The following is a 19,396-nucleotide window of genomic DNA, read 5'->3' on the forward strand; positions in this document are numbered from 1 at the left end:
GCACCTCCAATCTAGCCTGAAGCTACGTACCATTTTGGGCTCAACTTCTTTATTTAGACTAAGCCCATTTGAGAATTCTTGTGCCTTTTCATCTAGATCCAGCCAATTTATTAAAGTAAAGTTAATGCTGCAAATTTTTTCGACCCCTGACCTTGCCTCTTGATACTTCACGTGGTTAGAGAAATTTTTGCCATCCTTTTCACGAAAATTGCACCTTCCCTAAGCCTTCATCTCCATCCATTGCCAACCATGTCCTTAGTCATTTTCAGCTTATACAAAATCCTCTTATTCCCTCAACCATGAGTGACCGCCCATGTGTCTTTCCTCCGCTGTGACTTCTTCCCCTTGATGCCTCGATTTTCTGACCATACGAATGCCGATGTATTTTCTTTCCCCAACATTTATCCTTCCATCTACCACCACCATTTATTTTCTTCTTTTTCCTTCTTTGTTGATTTTTCTTCCAACTTTGCTAAACCTTATTCTTCAAGTTTCACCGTACACAATTTCTTGGTCCGGTTTCTAGTGGTTATCGGACTACTCTTTCGTCCCTCGGTTTTTCTCCCACTCATCTCCATGCCTTGGAGGTATTTTCTCTCCTCGTCATCTTTCTCCAATTTCAAACTTTTGCCTTTACCATTGTTCGAATGCTCTTCTTTGAATGGACCTATTGTCTATCCCACCTCATGTCTGCCCTTGGTTTCTCTCTCCACTTGCCTCACCTCTTTTTTGCTATCATGTTTTTCCTTACGCATTTCCTCCTTAATTTCTTCATCTTCCTCGTTCGAATTCTCCTCTGCCATTGCTTATGCACTTCACAGAAGATTCCTTTGATCCCCTGATGTCAATGGTCTTCAAGACTATCAGTCTTTGGCTTTGATCACCAACTCGACATTCTCATCTCTTTTTTGCTTTTCTTTAGGAGTTTGTTGCAATTTCCCCCACTGAACTTCTCTTTTTTGTGTGTCGTGCTTGCGATCCGTAGTCCAATTTTGCACTTGCTTCCATGATCATAGAGCTTCTCCTATTTCTGCCATCTCTCGCTCGTGTTAGCTACCAAATTTAGCCATTGCTCCCATGACCACCGTGTTTCTTCTCCCATTTCCAAAAACAGTACTCCAGGATAAACTTGCTTTGTTACCAATTTGTTAGAATACCACATAACAAGGAAACTAACAAAAAAAAAATGAAAAAAAGAACAACAAAGAACACAAAGTTAGTAATAGATCGCAATATCACGAGAAGTTACAATATGCCAATAGACTTTTGAGAAGGCTCTCTCTCTCCCAAAGTCCTACAATGAAAACTCTCACTAAATTGATTTCCCCTCTAAGGTGTCCAACCTCCTCTATTTATAACCAAGATATCCCTATCTAATTACCATGATGCCCTTACCAATGTTGTATTAATATTCCCAATATAACACCAATTGGTACTCTCATAAGGACCAAAGGGACAAACTTCTTATCTCTAAGAAAGGAATAGAAAAGGAGATTTTGAAAATTTACTCCCAGAGTTAAGCGTGCAATGGATGGAAGTTGAACAGATGAAGTGGTTCCCTCCCTTGCAAGACATTGGAATCTTGGCAATCAAAAGTCTTTGGGTCTTCACGGTATGACAATTGAATTTCTTAAAAAGCCTTGAACATAAAGTTGGTGAAAGTGTTCCTAAGACTTTTTAAGAAAGGGATTATCAATAAACCACCAACGAGACTTACATTTGCTTGTTTCTCAAAACGTTGCATGCTGTTGGATTTCCTTTATATTTTGTAACATTAGATGCGTGTTATGTGTATATTTATCATTTATATTTGTATGGGGCGTTTGGGGTGAGGGTATGAGTTGCTATCAGTTGAGATCTGAACTCAATTCAGTGTTAGGGGGCCAATTTTGTTTGTCATTGATATTTTACACCCATAAGGTCAGCTTGGGTTCCAAACCTTTTGATATGTGGTTGGTTCACGCACGCGCAAACGAGCATCGACCGCAACAGCAGGGACCTTGTGTCAGTGGTTTGAATCCACTTCTAAGCAAAGGGTCCAAAGGACACGTGGGAGTGAGCTGGATTTGGAAATGAAAATGAAAGAGGAAGCAACTCAATTAGATGGGAGAGGAAGAGATCAAATAGGGCATTCCTGGTCTTACGATATGAAATCAATGACTTAAAAGACAGATGCCGAGAGAAACTGTTAGACTTCTATATTGCGTTGCGAAGAGAGATCGAAGACGAAGATTTTCTGACGCAGTGCACACTGGATGGAAAATACAGATTTTGAACATTTTTTTTTTTTTTATCAAAAGTGTTTAAATGAAAATAACTTTTGAAAAACTTTTTTTTTTCCTAAGCTAATCCAAACAGATGCTTGTATCATGACAAAAAGATAAGCATGAATTGGTGTTTAGGGGGCGAAAGGAAGTTGTTGAACATATCTATTAGATAGAGGATTTAGGTGGACGTTTATATAATTATTTTGTGTACGTGGACTTGCCATTTGTTGGCCCATATCATATATATATATTTGTTTTGTATCATATAATAGCTGGAGAATGTGACCTTTGTTACATATTTTTTATACAAACCATGTAATGTGGTCATTAATAGGGTCATTACAGTACAATTACATTTTGAGGATATTTCACTTACAATATAAATCCAAATTTGTTTTGTTCAATGAATGCAATATAATTTTGTCCAACTTAACTAGAAACGTGAAATGTACAAATTTGTAAAATGATTGCTTAAATTAAAATAAATTTAAAATGCATGATCCAAAAGTAAACTCTAAAACCCATTTCCCAAAATTCCCAATTATACATGTGCACTTTAAAAAAAAAAAATAAAACAAAGTGCAATCCATAGTTTATTAAAAAATATGTATAACAATTGAATAAAATAGTTTCCAAACAAAAATAATCATCATAAAAACAAATTATTTATGTCAGAAAAAATTGTACTAGATATCCCTGACGTATGAACTCAACTCAATACCCCAAACACAAACATATAAACTCCACATACACATAAACTTTACAGACATTAACTCTAGACATATGAACTAAACTCTGCCCCCCAAACAGCCCCTATGATTTTTTTTCCTTATTGGTAGATGATCTTTCTTCTAGATAAGGAGACCTTAGAAGAAATGCAATTATTTTTATACATCAAATTCTAGTCGGTATCAGAGCCACAATCCTTATACAAACCCTAGTCACCATCTAAAATCCTAGCTGCTTCCTAGAGTGGGAACCCTAGTTGCTGTTTACAATGGCCACCCTACCTCTGACAGGCTTTTTTGTTAGTAAGTCTGCGTTGACAAGGTAGCTCTGTTTGTTTGAGTTTGCAAGGCTGCTGTTCGCATTTGCTTGTTTTCTTCTTTTGCTGTCGCGAGTTTTTTCTTTGCAATTGTTGCATTGGTAGTGATTGAAGTACCAAAATTTCTTTTGTAATTACAACTTGTTCATGATATAATCTAATTGAAAGCCCTCTTTTTAGTCCTTTTGGCGAGGGAGGGGTTTCTCTCTTCCCCTGCCCCTAGGCTGTATTCTTCGGCCATGTGCATACTATACATCTTTCTCTTAAGAAAGCAAACCTATCAATGTGAACTGTGGCGTATGAGATCAGTATAAAGTCATCAGTTTAAAGGGCACAAGTTTTATTTTAGAAAAATGTTTAAAAAGCGTTCCTCATAATTTTGTTCTGTCAAAGGTTGTGTAAATATAGACAAGCATAGGTTTTTGTTATGGATCCTTGTTTTCTCCAACGAAATTGGTCAAACGCTTCTTGTTATGACCCCTGACTTTTATGATTGATTATACAGTCTTTCTTATTTTCTTTATGCTTATTTTATTGGTGGGCCTTTAATGTTTCCTTCCATGTTTTTCTCATATGGAAACATTAAGTCTTGTGATGATTTTTCATGATTTTATTTTATTTTTTTAATTTTTAATTTTAATTTTAATTTTAATTTTTGTTGTTGTTGTTGTTGTTTAGAGTTCTTGGTAATTTGATATAGTGTTGGTTGTGCAGCGTGGTTCTGGTGTGCCATCGGGAGAACTTTTACATTGCTCCTTGAAACAGAGGGAGAAATCCATGTTTGCTTGTGAAGAACTGATGGAAATTGAAAATGTGTTGCATGATAGAACTGGAAGTCATGCTCCTCGTCTTTGCAGCCCTTCAGTAGTTTGTTCACCTAATGCAACTCTTCCGGCATCATATTTCTCAAGCAACCATTCTTCGAACAAATCTACCGAATCAGGCGATGATATGGAACTTAAAAAAGATAAGATCTGCTCAACAGAGAAGGTAGCTACAAAATTAGCTTCACAGCCTTTGACTGATCATGTTCCTAAAGCAAATTTATTGAGTTCCACGAAAGTGAAGGATGAACCTTATGGTCATGTGGATGACTGCAACATATATGGTAAGGATACGAATAATGTCTGTAGCAACACTGTGTTGATAAAGAGTGAAACAACCATTCCTGATGAACATTATGAAAATAAGTTGGACAATATGCGATTGCAAGATCGAATGAAGTTTTTCTCTTCTCGGAAGGTTTTTGGTTTTACATCTATGGATTATGAGCATCCAAAACCTTCTGACCCTGGATGCAGCATTCTTGTTCCAGAACCTGGTAGTTTTATGAACATTAAAGGGAGACGCAAACGGAAAAAAACTGCCACGTATGTACTTGGAATTTTACTTTTGAAAGTTGGTTTTTTATCCCCCGATAAAAGTGTGTTTTCTATGTTTTCTCAATCCCTTTAAGATGTTATATGTGTCAATTTATTTGCAGGAATTCAATTGAAACAGCACTGGAGGAAGACGCTCCTGGCCTTCTCCAGGTGATATTCACATGTCATTCAATTGTGCTTGCGAATTTGGATTGTATTCTAATTGTGATATAGCATTAGTCTCTTTTTATTTACTTAATGAAAAGTTTCGAATCCTTTTCAAAATTTTTTTGGATCGTATTCATTCTAGTTTCATTGGCAGATACTAGTTGACAAAGGTGTTCAAGTTGATGAAATCAAGCTTTATGGGGAGATTGAAACTGATGATGATCTAGATGAGTCTTTTAGTGAAGACAGCTTTGGTGAGCTTGAAGATGTGATCTCGAGGGTGAGCAATGACACATGATTTTATCTATTTTTAACTTTTTTCAACGATAAACTAATCTTTCATAAAGGAAAGTCTCATGTATGTCTTGATAAATTCACGATCTTGTTTCAACCCAAGGTTTTTCCTTTATGGGCTATATGCTGTTGGCTTTTCTAGCCATAAGGTTTCAGTATCCTATGCCTATGATATTTTTCAGACTTGGGAAATGACGACCCTTGGATGATACTTAATGATTCTCCCATAGGGCTTTTAACCGTATCAAACATATGGTTTTCTAGACCACTAAACACAAGTTTCCTAATATCATGAGGGAGAGGTTTATATTACTGAATTAACTAATATATATTTCTTAAGATTTAATATTGGTAATGAACCATGTACGCCCGGAAACTAATCAAGCTTTTTGCTCGAGTGGTTATTTTTTGGAGTATCTCAGGGGGTCAAATAATGGTAGGAAGGGTAACATGAAAACCTCTGTAGTCCTAGATAAATGGTGGTGAAATTCTAGTCTTTGCTTGAGAAGTTTACAAGGAAGCTTTTCTAGTATGCCTAGACCTTTTATTGAGGATGAAGATATGGTGAAATTGTTGTGCATTAAGAATGCTTATGCCACTGTAAAAGAGTTATTATTTTTAACTTTGGAAGGAGAAATGCAAGTGTTCATTGGAAGATTTCGCAGATTCCTTACCATGACTGGACTAGAGTTGGGAATTTTCTTCTTGATAATTGAATTATTAAGCATTTAAGCAATGACCATATATGTGATTTCTGTGCTGGTTTTGTAACTTCTGCTCGGAAAATGGTCAGGAAGACAGATGGATTTTATGGAGGTTGTCATCAAAGTGAAGGATAATTACTATAGTTCCACCACGCCAGAGGTGTAGTTTTTGTAGTTGGGTGGTACGGATAGTAGATCTTTTAACACCTAGTTGGTATGTAGTTGAATCCCAATATTCAAAGTAATCCAAAGGAGGTGGCAAGAGCTTTTGATGAATTCATGTTGTTACCCAGTGGATATTTTGCTAGAGTTAGATTATCTTGAGCATATTTTCAAGGAAAATGGTCTGATTCTTGAAAGAATTTAAGTTAAGGTTTCGGATGTAATTGCCTCGTGATTCTCTCCAACAATATTTTTCTGATAGTAACATTCTCCCATGGTTTTACATTTGGTGGTGGTGTTTCCTTTGCGAACAGCAAGATAGGATCTTGATCATCATTTGCAGGGTGTTTGTTTTCTTTCTCCCTCTAGAGTTGTTTTAGTTTGTTTGGGGTTCCCATGTTGTGTAATGGATCTTTCTCCCTTTGGAAATATGACTTTTTGAGTTAACTCACCTCCAGTATGCAGACAGCACTCTTCTCTTTTCCTCTTGGGAAAAAGACAACCTTGAGGCTTGGTGGATGGTTGTAAACCTGTTTCTCTTGGGATCGGGACTGTATCTTAATGTTACTAAAACCTCAAACATCAGAATTAACCTTGGAAGGGTAGAGGTGGGTCTTTTTGCTACTAAGTTTGGGTGCAAAGGGGACACTCTCCCTTTGACTTATTTGGTCTATCCTATTGGAGGGGTCACAGTGCCAAGAAAGCTTGGAGATCTCTCGAGGAGCGGTTTAAATCGAAGGTGGACAAATGGGGAGGAATTTCCCTCTCAAAAGGTTGGTAGATTGACCCTAGCTCAGTCGGTGCTAAATAGTCTTCCTTGTTATTTCTTCTGTCTTATGCTAGCTCCGGTAAGTATTATAAACAGGTTGGAAAACGTCATAAGAGACCTTGTTTGAAATGGTGGGACTTGCAAGCCTGCCTCCCACCTCGTTAAATGGACTTCTTCTTCCTTCCCTATAATCCACAGAGGTTTTGGAATTGGGTCCCTCCGTCAAGAAAACATAGCTCTTCTTATGAAGTGGCTTTGGAGGTTTTGTCAGGAAGAAAATGCGCTTTGGAGGTGGTTAATTGTAGCCATTTATGGTATGGATGCTGCTGGTTGGTCCACAAATATGCCGAAAAGGGGAAGAAATTCTAGGCTTTGGGCTGGAATTCTGAAACATAAAGAGCTGTTTTTCAAATTCTCGACCTTCATTGTGGGAGGAAAGCTCTTAGATCCTTTGAATTTTTTTCTTGTCTCTGAAAAAGGATGCTTTAATGGCTGATTGTTGGTGCACTACCAGCCAATCCTGGAATTTGGGTCTTAGAATTTGTCTTGGACAGAGAGATGGGAGATGTGATTGCCATTCTGGAAATCCTGGTCTTGGGCTCCTCAGAGTAGACATGATTGTCTTGAGTGGAAACTAGATGCCACGGGGAAGTTTACAACTAAAAGTACCTTTCTGAATATTGCTAAGAGAGCTTCCCCTCTCACCTTTCTTCTGGTGTGTATCATCTGGAAACTCAAAATTCCAAAAAAGGTGAAGTTTTTCCTATGGTCCCTTGCTTACAGAAGCCTTAATACTCATGAAAAGCTTCAAGGGAAGCTTCAAGCCTTTGCCTTAAAAATGAGGAGTCCCTTGACCATTTGTTTCTGCATTCTGACTTTGCCAAGAAGGGTTGGAATCTCTTGTTTAGAACTTTTGGCTTGGAGTGTTGTCTCCCAAGCAAGATCGATGATTGGTTGATTGATGGGCTAGATAGTAAAGCTTTTGGTCCTAGAGGGAATGTCCTTTGGAGGTGTGCTTCTCGGTCCCTTTTGTGGTGCATTTGGAACAAGAGGAATAGCATAGTTTTTGAAGATAAGTTTGATTCTTTTGATTCTTTTTGAGCTGCTGTTCAACATATAGCCTGCACAAACTACACCAAACACTTTTGTAATTATAGCTTTTGATGATTATAACAACAGGAAGGCTCTTATTCATTAGCACTTTTGGGGGGTCTTCTAAACCCCTGCCTTTAGATTGTTTTCGTTTGTTCTTTTTTGAATACAAGTCTCCGTTTCTTATAAAAAAATTATGCACACTCGTTTTGATATCATTCTTTTAGATTGGAGTCATTTCTCATTGAAAGCTCTCGTTCTTACCAAAAAAGAGAAGAAGTGTTGTATCAGGAGGCATTACTTATTTTTCTTTCCTTTCAAAATTTCAAAATTTTCATTCCATTAGGGTTCTTCCTTTGGATCGTCTGAAGTTTGGATGACCATTTTAGGATAGCAACTAGCTATCACCACTTTTTCAATTATACAATTATATGAGGGAGAATATCTCAAGATTAACCAACCTGCACGGCTGCACCTCATGTCATTGGAGGATTGCATGTTTGGGGCTCACACATCACTGGTTTGTTCTATTCCTTTGCTGTGCAGTGTGCATACATGTGTGGGCAGAATGGAGTTTTTTATGGTATTAGAAGAGTAGTGAGGAAATTTGGGGTAATACCACCCTCTGTACTTATCTTTATTTTTATCCTTATTAAGTTTCGCTAACTATATTTCTTTGAAATTACCAACTAGAAAGGGCTTTTGTTTTTCTCACTTTTGGTCATATTTCAATTTTCAATGATATTGGTTTGTTATCCAAGAAGAGAACTCAAAACATTTTTTACGATAATTTTGATTGGTTTCTAGCAGTTAGTACTACTCTGCCTATTGGTTTATGGTTGGGATTTTAGTCAGTTTGTCCTTGTACTCTATCTATACTCTAAACTATTGTTTAACCATGTGGTAACAGCTTTTTTCTCAACGCCATTCCTTTTTGAAGTTTCCCTCTATAAGATGCATGAAAAGTTCAAGAGCAAGCTATTGCTTAGCTTGTCTAGTTTCACTTATTGAGCAGGTAATAAGTTTTTATTTATTATTTATTTTTCCCCATCTGATGCCTTGAAGGTTTTGAATTATTTTGCATTGGTATCGTTTTTTTTTCTGTTACTTCTATTTAGTTCATCATTTCAGATGATGAATTTTCTCAAATTTTGAAATTGTCCAGTTCATTTCTCTCTGATGATCTACATTTGTTGTTCAACCTTCTTTTTTAGACAAGATATCTTCATTTCCGAAACTGGCCTGTTGAGTGGGGGTGGTGCCGGGATCTCCAGTCTTTTGTATTTGTATTTGAGAGACATAAAAGGTGCATTTAATATAATTTGTATCTTTGTGAACTGATTACTGAGATATTGATGGTGCTGCATTTGAGTGCAGAATAGTGATGGAACGTCCTGAGTATGGCTTTGCAACATATTTTTTTGAGCTTGTGGATTCCTTACCCGTCAATTGGCAGATAAAGCGGTTGGTGATTGCCATGAAGCTTACGAGTTGTAGCAGAATTTCACTACTTGAAAACAGACCACTATTGGTAATAACTTTAGTAACTGTACTTCATTTGTCTCATCTATATTCTTCTTCTTCTTCTATTGGTAATAACTTTAGTAACCGTACTTCATTTGTCTCATCTATATTCTTCTTCTTCTTATTATTATTACTTCAAAAAAAAAAAAAAAAAAAAAAAAAATAATTGAGGATTGAAATATATAAAAAGGCCACCAAAGCTGAGGTGTTGGAATAAGGCTTCCGTTTGGGTTTAAATCATGAAAATAAGATAATTTCTAGACAGACTACAAAATTGGAGTTCAATTGTTTCCCCCCCTTTTGTTTGCTGCTATATAACAATAAGAATTCAATAGCCTCAAAGTCCTAAATTTTTGAGCGGTGTGAAAATTAGTGAGATATCCCTGGAAGGAAATTGATGTAATTGCTTCAAGATTGCAATAGAGAGTTCTTTTCTTAATGAATAAATAGGATGACAGTAAGCCTATTTATACAAGAAAGGTAACTGACCACCTATATAACCGGTCACCTAAGACTGGTTACCTGAACAATTGGTCACTAACAAACAATAACCAACTGGACTAAAACTCATAAAACAACTAAATACTTAACAATACAAACAACTAATCAGAAGTTTAAGGAGTTATGACTCTACTTTTACATCAGCTCTATCCGCCCGAGAAGATCAAACTCGTCACCAAGTTTGGTTGTGCTAGCTCGAAATCATCTGGTGGGTGGTAATGATGTATGTCTAAGGCATTAAATGTTGAGCTAATCTTCATGTAGGAGGTAGATCAATGTGGTGGGCATCTGTTCCCGATTTTTGAGGATAGGAAAGGGTTCGATCTTCTTGTTTGTGAGTTTAGAGTACTGTCCAGTTGGTGATCTGCTTTTCTTTAAGTGCACCGTAACCAAGTCTCCAACTCTAAATTCAATTGCTCTTCTGTGTTCGTCCACTTTTGTAAAGGTTAGTACTTGCTTCCAAGTGTTGGTGGACTTCTTCATGTATTTTCTTCACTCTTTCAGCTATAATGTTCGCTTTAGCACTTAAGTCGATTGAAATAGGTAAGTTAGCAAGATCTAGAGTTACTCTTGGTACTTGAGTGAAGACTATTTTGAAAGTGCATTTCCCCGTGGAATGATTTATCATGTTGAAGGAAAATTTAGCTTGAGCAAGAGTAAGGTCCCAATGACAGGGTTTGTCTCCACTTAAACATCTTAGGAGGTTCCTGAGTGTTCTATTTGTAACCTCGGTTTGCCCGTCCGTTTGAGGATGGCTCGTTGAGTTGAAAAGTAAGTCAATGCTGGAACGTTCCCATAAAGATTTCTAGAAGTAGCTCGTGAATTTTACGTCTCTATCGGACACAATGCTCTTTGGTATTCCGTGTGATAGAACAATTTCCCCGAAAAATAAGTCTGCAATATTTAAAGCGTCATTAGTCTTTTTGCAAGTGAAAAAAATGTGCCATCTTACTAAATCTATCTACAACTACTAAAACGGAGTCATATCCTCTTTGAGTTCTAGGTAAACTAAGGACAAGATCCATTGAAAGTTCTTCCCAAATATTTTTTGGTATTAGTAAAGGGGAGTAAAGTCCTTGGTTTGTGCTAGTTCTTTTAGAGCTTTGACAAATTTAACATCTTTTGACAAAATTAGCAACATCTTTCTTTTAACTGTGGCCAAAAAAATTTCGAAGGTGCTAAAGTCTTGTCCTTACCAAAGTGTCCAGCTAAACCATTTGAACGTGTGTGGTATGCAAAGAATGTCATTTTTAAAGAGAAAACCATCGAAAATATGAATTTTTTTTTTCTGGAAGATGGTTGGAACAGTTATACCAAATGTCTTCAAAGTCTTTATCGGTGGAGTACAATTCTTTTAAATGATTAAAAGCAATAATTTCGTCTTAAAAGGAGGGTTAGAAGTGTATCTTTTTTACTTGGTGTGTCTGCAACTTTGTTGACATTACCTGGAGTATCTTTTATAACAAAATCGAGTCTTCGAAGAAATTGTAACCATCAAGCTTGCATACGACTAATAGACTTTTGAGATTGCAAAAATTTTAATGAAAAATGGTCAGTTAATAATATGAATTCTTTGCCTAGGAGGTAATGTTCCCATTGTTTTAAAGCTTGAACTAAGGAGTAAAGTTGTTCTTGTTCATAGGTGAACCATTTTTGCCTAGGTAAGCTTAGTTTTTCACTAAAGAACTCAATAGAGTGTTTGTTTTGGCTAAGGACAGCTCCTATCCCAATACCAGAGGCATCTACGGAGACTTCAAAAGGCTTATCAAAGTCAGGAAATCCTAAAACAGGGGTGGTACTAAGAGCTGTTTTAAGTTTTTCAAGGCTTAGAGTTTGTTCTTATCCCAAAAAAGTGGAACTTTATTTTTAAACAGCAAGTTAGGGGTCCCGGTAATTGTACTAATTTTTAATGAATTTTCTGTAAAATGAGGCAAGCCAAGGAAGCTTTGAATTTCCTTTACTGACTGTGGTTGGGGCCAATCTAGAATTGTTTGTATTTTCTTAGGATTGACACTAATTCCTTTAGAGCTGATGAGGAAGCCTAAAAAGTGTAGTTTTTCCTGGAGAAAAGAACACTTTTTTAAATTGATGTATAAGGCATTTTCATGTAAAACAGAAAAATGGTATGCAAGTGTTCAAGGTGTGAAGTATAAGTACAACTGTAAATTAATATGTCATCAATGTAAACTACTACAAATTTATTGAGATATGGTAGTAGAATTTGATTCATTAACCTCATGAAGGTGCTCGAGGCATTCAACAAGCCAAATGACTTGACTAGCCACTCAAAAAGTCCTTCATTTGTCTTAAAAGCTGTTTTCCGTTCATCTCCGGGCCGTCTTCAAATTTAGTGGTATCTGCTTCTGAGGTCTATTATGGAAAAAATTGATCTAGTAAATCCGACTGTCTAGGAATAGGGAACCTATATTTGATTGTTATTTTGTTAATTGCCCTACTATCCACATGAAGACGCCATGAACAATCTTTTTTAGGTGCAAGTGAAACCAGGACGACACATGGGCTGATACTTGGTTGAATATGCCCATTTTATAGAAGTTCATGGATTTCATCATGTAAAATTTCATATTCTTTAGGGCTCATGTGATAGTGGGGTAAATTTAGTAAGGTGCTACTTGGTGTTAAGTCTATGTTGTGGTGTATGTTTCTTAGAGGGGGGCGAATTCGACTGTTCCTCTAAAAGAGAGAGAAATTCTTTTAGTAAGTGAGAGATTTATGGGTCTACTAGATTATTATTAGGAGATTCACAAGGGTCGGTTTTGACCATAAAGGCTAATAGATATTTTTCCTTAGAAATTAGAAGATCTTTGCCCTGAGATAACAGAAAAAGTAGTTTATGTGTAGAAGATGGTACCTTGTTTGGGGTGACTTGCTTACCAAGGGGAAGGAGGACTACCTTTTTACCCATCTAGCTGAATTCATATGTATTGTTACGTCCATTATGTAGAGCTTTGTTGTCATATTGCCATGGGCGCCTGAGGAGCTTTGTTGTCAAATTGTCTGGGGACATCACATACAATTTGATCTTGGTATAGATAAAGGCACAGTGCAAATCTCTGTGACAACCGTTTTCCCCATCTTTGTAATCTAGTTGACCTTGTATGGATTGGGGTGTGGTTCAGCTGTAAGGTTAAGAGCATTGACCAGCTTTTTGGAAACAATATTTTCTGTGCTGCTACTGTCAATTATCACTTGGCAAACTCTCCCATTAATTGTGCATCGAGTGCGGAAAAGGGCGTCATTGAGAATAATTTTCAGACTTTGGAGTGATTAAAACTCGTTGGAGTACGCAAAAAAGCTGATCACCATCATCCGGTTGAACATAAGCAAGATCATCCACATGGTCCTCATCACAGTTGGCTTGATCAACGACATCATCTTCTTGGACTGCTAAAGTTCCTCGTTGGGGACACTCATTGGAGTGGTGGCCTTGCTGACCACATCCAAAACATTTTCCAATAGCGGCTCGTTGGTAGGGGTTGGGATTCCGTTTGGAAGTGTTGCTGTGCGTACCCCTGTTACTTGGCTATTTAGTAGGAGTTTCATCCTTTTTGTTTTGTTGAGTGGTCATATTCTCAGGTGTTTTGCTATGACTGGTCTGTGGGAGTTCGTTTGAAAGGAGGTTGTTGGCGCTCCTAAGGTTGTCTCTGTACTCAGAAGTTTAGAGAGAATGATAATTCTTATTCATTTAATTAGGCTGAAGATACATATATATAGGTAATTAAGAAACCCTAATCTAGGAGATATGAAATTATAATAAAGGGCACCTAATTAAATTTACAATATAAATACATATTAATAAATACATATCAGAATACTCCCCCTCAAACTAGAGCAAATATGTCAATCATGCCCATCTTGTTGCACAGATAACTTATTCTTATTCCGTTTACTGCTTTAGTAAGTAGATCTCCCAACGGATCACTAGTCTTCACATATCCTATAGATATCAACCCTTCTTGTATTTTCTCACGAATAAAATGATAGTCCACTTTAATATGTGTAGTCCGTTCGTGAAACACATGATTGGATGCAATATGAAGAATTGCTTGATTATCACACCATAATTTAGCTGCAACAGTAGCATTGAAGCCCATCTCAGACAAAATGTGATGTATCCACACTATTTCACACATAGATTGTGCCATTGCCCTATATTCTGACTCAGCACTCGAACGGTAAACTACATTCCGTTTCTTACTTTTCCACGACACTAAGTTCCCTTCTACAAAAACACAATATCCAGAAGTTGATCTCCTATCTTCTCGAGATCCAGCCCAATCAGCATCTGAAAAACATTCAACTCTTGTATGACCATGATCTCTATATAAGATCCCACGTCTAGGTGCAACTTTCAAATAACATAGGATTTGTTCAATTGCAGCCCAATGATCCACAGTAGGGGAAGACATAAACTGGCCAACAACACTCACAGAATAAGCAATGTCAGGTCATGTCACTGTTAAATAGTTCAACTTCCCAACTAATCTCTTATATCTCTCAGGATCTTTAAACACTTCTCCTTCCTTTGTAAGTTGCAAATTTGGTATCATCGGAGTATTACATGGTTTGACTCTTAGTTTACCTGTCTCAGACAATAAATCAAGTACGTATTTCTGTTGAGATAGGTAAATATCTTTCTTGCTTCTCATCACTTCAATACCCAACAAAAACTTTAATGATCCCAAATCTTTGGTATGAAATTGACTCTGGAGAATAGTCTTGAGGGAGGATATACCTGATACATCATTTCCAGCGATATCATCAACATATACAACAAACAAAATAATACCATTATCAGATCGTCGATAGAATACAGAATGATCAGACGTGCTCTTCTTCATACCAAAACATTCGAGTGCTTGACTAAACTTACCAAACCATGCACAAGGACTTTGTTTTAGTCCATACAAGGATTTTCGAAGCCGACATACCTTATTAGTCTCCCTCTGAGCAACAAACCTAGGTGGTTGCTCCATATAGACTGCCTCTTGAAGATCACCATATATAGAAAAACATTCTTAATGTCAAGTTGATGTAAAGGCCAATTGTAAGTAGCAACCATCGAGATAAACAGTCGAATGGAAGTTAATTTGGCAAAAGGAGAAAATATGTCAGAATAATCAGTCCCATAAATCTGAGCATAACCTTTGGCAACCAAACGAGCTTTCAACCAAGCCACTGTTCCATCAGGATTAACCTTGATAGCAAACACCCATTTACACCCAATAGCCTTCTTTCCATCTGGACGTGAAACTAGATCCCAAGTACCATTATCATCCAAAGCAGTCATCTCCTCCATCATTGCACTACATCGAGGATAGGATAAAGCTTCATTAACAGATTTAGGGATAGAGGTGGAATCAAGCAATGTAAGAAAAGAATAAGTGGGAGATGACAACTGGTTATACGAAACAAATGAAGAAATAGGATAAGTACAAGTGCATTTATTGAATATTAGAGTGATAATTTTTATTCACTTAATCAGGCCGAAGATACATATATATATAGGTAATTAAGAAACCCTAATCTAGGAGATATGAAATTACAATAAAGGACATCTAATTAAATTTACAATATAAATACATTTTAATAAATAAATATCATAACAATCTCCTCTGGTAGGTTTTTGGTGGCCTTGGCTTAGTGTTTTCTTCGATTGTCTTGGTTAAGGAGATGTCATCAGCCAAGTAAGCCACGGGATGTAGTTTGAAAACTTCTTTGATCTTTTTGCAAAGGCCAAGAACAAATCTTGAAACCAATTGTTGCTCGGTCCCAGGTAGGTTATTTCGGACACCAAGTTGATGAAACTCTTCGGTGTAGTTAAAGATTCAGCGGTCTCCTTATTTGCACATTTGGTATTGATTGTAGAGCCTTTGTTGATAGTTCAACGGGAGGAACCTCTTCTTCGTCAGCTTTAAAGGCTTCGGCCAAGATCTGATTGGAGTCTTTCCATAATAACGCCAATTGGTCTCAAGTTGATCCGACCATGATGAAGCATCTCTTTGAAATTCGAATGCTACAAGTTTAACTTTCTTGTCGTTCGGAAAGTTGGCATATCCAAAGAAGTTTTCTACCTTTGAAGCCCAATCAAGAAATTCTTCTACATCCATCCGACCATCAAAACTAGGGAGGTAAATTTTCATCTTGTACTCGGTGTTGTCATGATGAAATTGTTGTTTTCCACAATTAAAACCCATTTTGTTTTGTATGCCACCGAAGTAGTTTTCTCATTCAGTCAAAGAATCAGAATCTTGCATCAAAAAGCTTCCTCCATTATGGGTCTGAATCTTGCTTGGTACAAGTTTCTTGGAGCTGCATTTCTGTTTTGTTTGGTTTCTTGATGAAACACTTCATTGATCTTGGTCTTTCCATAGTTTCTTGGTGGTTCTTGTTTATCAAAAATGGCTAGCTCTTCACCTTTTTCCTTGTTAGAATCCGAATTCCTCCTCTGTTCGATATGTTAACATGTTCATGATTATCCCCTCCAACTTGGATGTTCATTTGGCTCAGAACTTGGGCTAGCATGGAACGTAACTTGCCCATTTCTCCTTACATTTCGACAATAGACTTCTCTACCATTGACAATCGGGCTTCCATTGCTTTGTTTGAAGAGGATACTTCCGCGTCCATTGAAGTTGAGATCCAAGAAGAATTCATGTTGGATCGGTGCTTTGATACCACTTGATATAATTTTTTTATTAATGAATAAATGGGATGACACTAAGCCTATTTATACAAGAAAGATGACTGACTACCTATATAATTGGTCACCTAAGACGGTCACTAACAAACAATAACCAACTAATATAAATGACTAATCAGCAATTTAAAGGAGTTATAGCTCTATTTCTACAACAGAAATTGAGTGATACACCTATGAGAAGTGAGTGAAATGGAATTAGGATTAACAATGTTCTCCACTAGCTCTGCTCAGTGTTTTCAAAGTGCAAGACGCACCTTAAGGCGGCAAAAAGGCGACGCCTGAATGAAGCGAGGCGCTTTGAATAAAAATAATATATGTAGAAGTAGAACATAAATTTATATGCAAATGTCAGCCTCAAAAGATTAACAATAGTAATCTAATCAATAAAAAATAAACAAAACTCTAAAAGTAAATGTTTAGAACATGATCAAATGTCAAATTCATCATCATCCTCCCATCTAAATCTAAGGTTTCATCCATTGCTCCTCCTTGGCCATTGTCCTCTTCAATGTCTAATTCTTCCTCATCGTTGTTGTCATCTTCATCACTAGCCACTTGTATAGTTGGTCTTTGCTTTTGAACTCTAGAAGTAGTGGCAGAGGTAGTTGACTTTCCTTTTGATCTAATGTCGTGATGGGTTCTCTAACACCACTAGCACGAGCCACATCTCTCCATGTGAGATCCTCGTCATAAAAGCCCAGCGCATTTTCAACTTCAGCTTCATTATTTTCTTCATCCAATGTTCTGTCCAGCCATTCGTTACTCCCGTCGATATGATCTATGGAGATTGGTTCAAGTTGATCCTTTAGATCAAAGCGCTCTTTAATTGCTTGATTATACTTTATATAAACCAAATCATTTAAGTGTTTCTGCTCCAATTTGTTTCTCTTTTTCATATGAATCTACAAATTATTAACCAATATAGAGTTACCAGTGTATTTTAAATCTTAAATTAATAACGTAGAAAACAAAATAACCACTTACGTGTTCAAAAATACTCCAATTGCGCTCACACCTAGAAGCGCTACATGTTAGATTAGGGACTCTCATGGCTAACTTTTGCAAGATTGGAGTACTACCACCAGAAAGAGCCTAACATGATGCTGTCCACACATTTTGACATGATTTAGAACTTTAATAATAAATATACTTATATACATTATTAATGTAGTAGGGGATGTCCTTACCTGACGTCTTAACTTTCCTCGTGTTGATTGCTAAATCAATGTCGAACATGTCTTTAGCTTCAGAATATAATTCTAACTCCATTGTGCATTGATTTTGATTACTAGTAGCAGTGTTTTCGAGACTATCTCGAGCGTGCGCCTAAGGCGAGAGGTGAGGCGCCCAGGGGCCTATACTCCTCATACGTAGCTGGGGCGATCGATTTCAATAAGGCGCTTGCGCAATGGCACCTTGCGCCTTGGCCAAGGTGTGTGCTTGGGTGATATTTAGCGTTTTTTTTTTTAAAACCTAATACAATGTTATAAGTTATAACCTAAACTAAAGCCCACTGTAGCCATGCAACCTACTATTATACAATCGTCCAGGATCATGCAAAAATTAAAGGAAGCAAAACGTGCTACTCTTCCACTTCTCCTCATTTACATGAGCTATTTTGTGAAAATTTTAAATCTTCCTTCATAAGTTTCTGAGGGACTTCCAAGAATAAGGAAAATTTTTTCAGTTCTTCAACTTCTTCAGTTCTTCTTAATCTTGGCTGCACTTCTAGGGAAAAATATCCAGAAAAAGGTTGGTGTTTTTTTCCTTCCCTTTCATTTATTCTTCTCTCTGGCAGATTTTGTTATGATTCTTCAGTTCTAAAAAGGTTAGTTTTTTATTTCATTATTCTTCTCTTCTTTCTGTCAAATTTTTCTAAAAGGGTTAGTTTTTTATTATTATTTTTTTAAATTTTCTTGCCCCCTTTCATTATTCTTCTTTCTGTGAATTGTTTTTTCAGAAAGGTTAGTTTTTTACTTTTTTTTTTTTAGTGCAGTGATTTTTGGCAGATTATCTAAAAAATCAAAACCAATTGGTTTATGGTTGTATTTTTAAAGTTTTTTGGTTTGTTCTTTTGGGTTTATTTTTAAAGTTTTTTTGTTTACTTTTAAATTTTATTTTAAAAAAAGTTGAAATTTTAAAACAGATTGAGTTTTTTTTTTTTTTTTGTTTTTTTTGTTTTTTGTAAGCTAATCTAAGTTTTAAAATAATAAATTTATAGTATGGCAGGCAATAGCTAGGTGATTTTTTAAAGTGTTATTTCTATTCTTTTATAATAGGATGGGTGAGGGAGAACAAAAACCCAAACATCCCGATTGGCAATATGTGATATTAGAAAATGAAGAGGATACAAACACATGCAAATGTATGTTTTGTGGAAAAATCACAAAAGGTGGCATTTGTCGGGTAACACAACACTTTGTTGGTGGAAATTGAAATGTTAAAGCATGCTTGAATGCAGTCAATGTAAGAGAGGAACTGAAGGAGTACCAAATGAAGACAAAAGCAAAAAGGGAGGTAAGCAATGCCCTTCCTAACTATGGTGCTTATGATTTGAATATAATTGATGGAGATGAGATGGAAGATGAGATGGAAATGGGTGGATGTGCATCAAGTACCGGAACATCTAAAAAACGAGCAATTCAATCACAATCGCATTCAAATCCACCACGATCTAAGGTAGCTATGGATAAATTTGTGTATCTAAATCCAGCCAAGGTCATTGATGATCGGAATAGATTAAAGAAGCTGAAGCAATCAACTATCACTGAAAAATACAACAAAG

The 19,396-nt window shown here is 36.6% G+C and overlaps 1 protein-coding gene across 47 annotated transcripts in view; it reads left to right on the forward strand.

The window, feature by feature from the left end:
• LOC120067269 (uncharacterized) overlaps positions 1–19,396 on the forward strand; it is a 38,596-nt gene that overhangs the window by 8,776 nt on the left and 10,424 nt on the right. For 19 of the 47 annotated variants that reach the window (XM_090307888.1, XM_039018800.2, XM_090307860.1 and 16 more), the window contains 7 exons: positions 4,027–4,682; positions 4,796–4,844; positions 4,996–5,121; positions 8,409–8,474; positions 8,773–8,877; positions 9,077–9,168; positions 9,240–9,393. In XM_090307888.1, coding sequence (XP_090164014.1) covers positions 4,027–4,682; positions 4,796–4,844; positions 4,996–5,121; positions 8,409–8,474; positions 8,773–8,877; positions 9,077–9,168; positions 9,240–9,393 — 1,248 coding nt within the window. Of the gene's footprint in view, positions 1–4,026; positions 4,683–4,795; positions 4,845–4,995; positions 5,122–8,408; positions 8,475–8,772; positions 8,878–9,076; positions 9,169–9,239; positions 9,394–17,903; positions 18,044–19,396 lie in introns of all 47 variants that reach the window. The other 28 variants (XM_090307864.1, XM_090307866.1, XM_090307869.1 and 25 more) reach the window with 5 other exon arrangements.

The sequence above is a fragment of the Benincasa hispida genome, chromosome 12, assembly GCF_027475165.1.
Source record: "Benincasa hispida cultivar pf3 chromosome 12, pf3_genome.v1.1, whole genome shotgun sequence".
Lineage (NCBI taxonomy): Eukaryota > Viridiplantae > Streptophyta > Magnoliopsida > Cucurbitales > Cucurbitaceae > Benincasa > Benincasa hispida.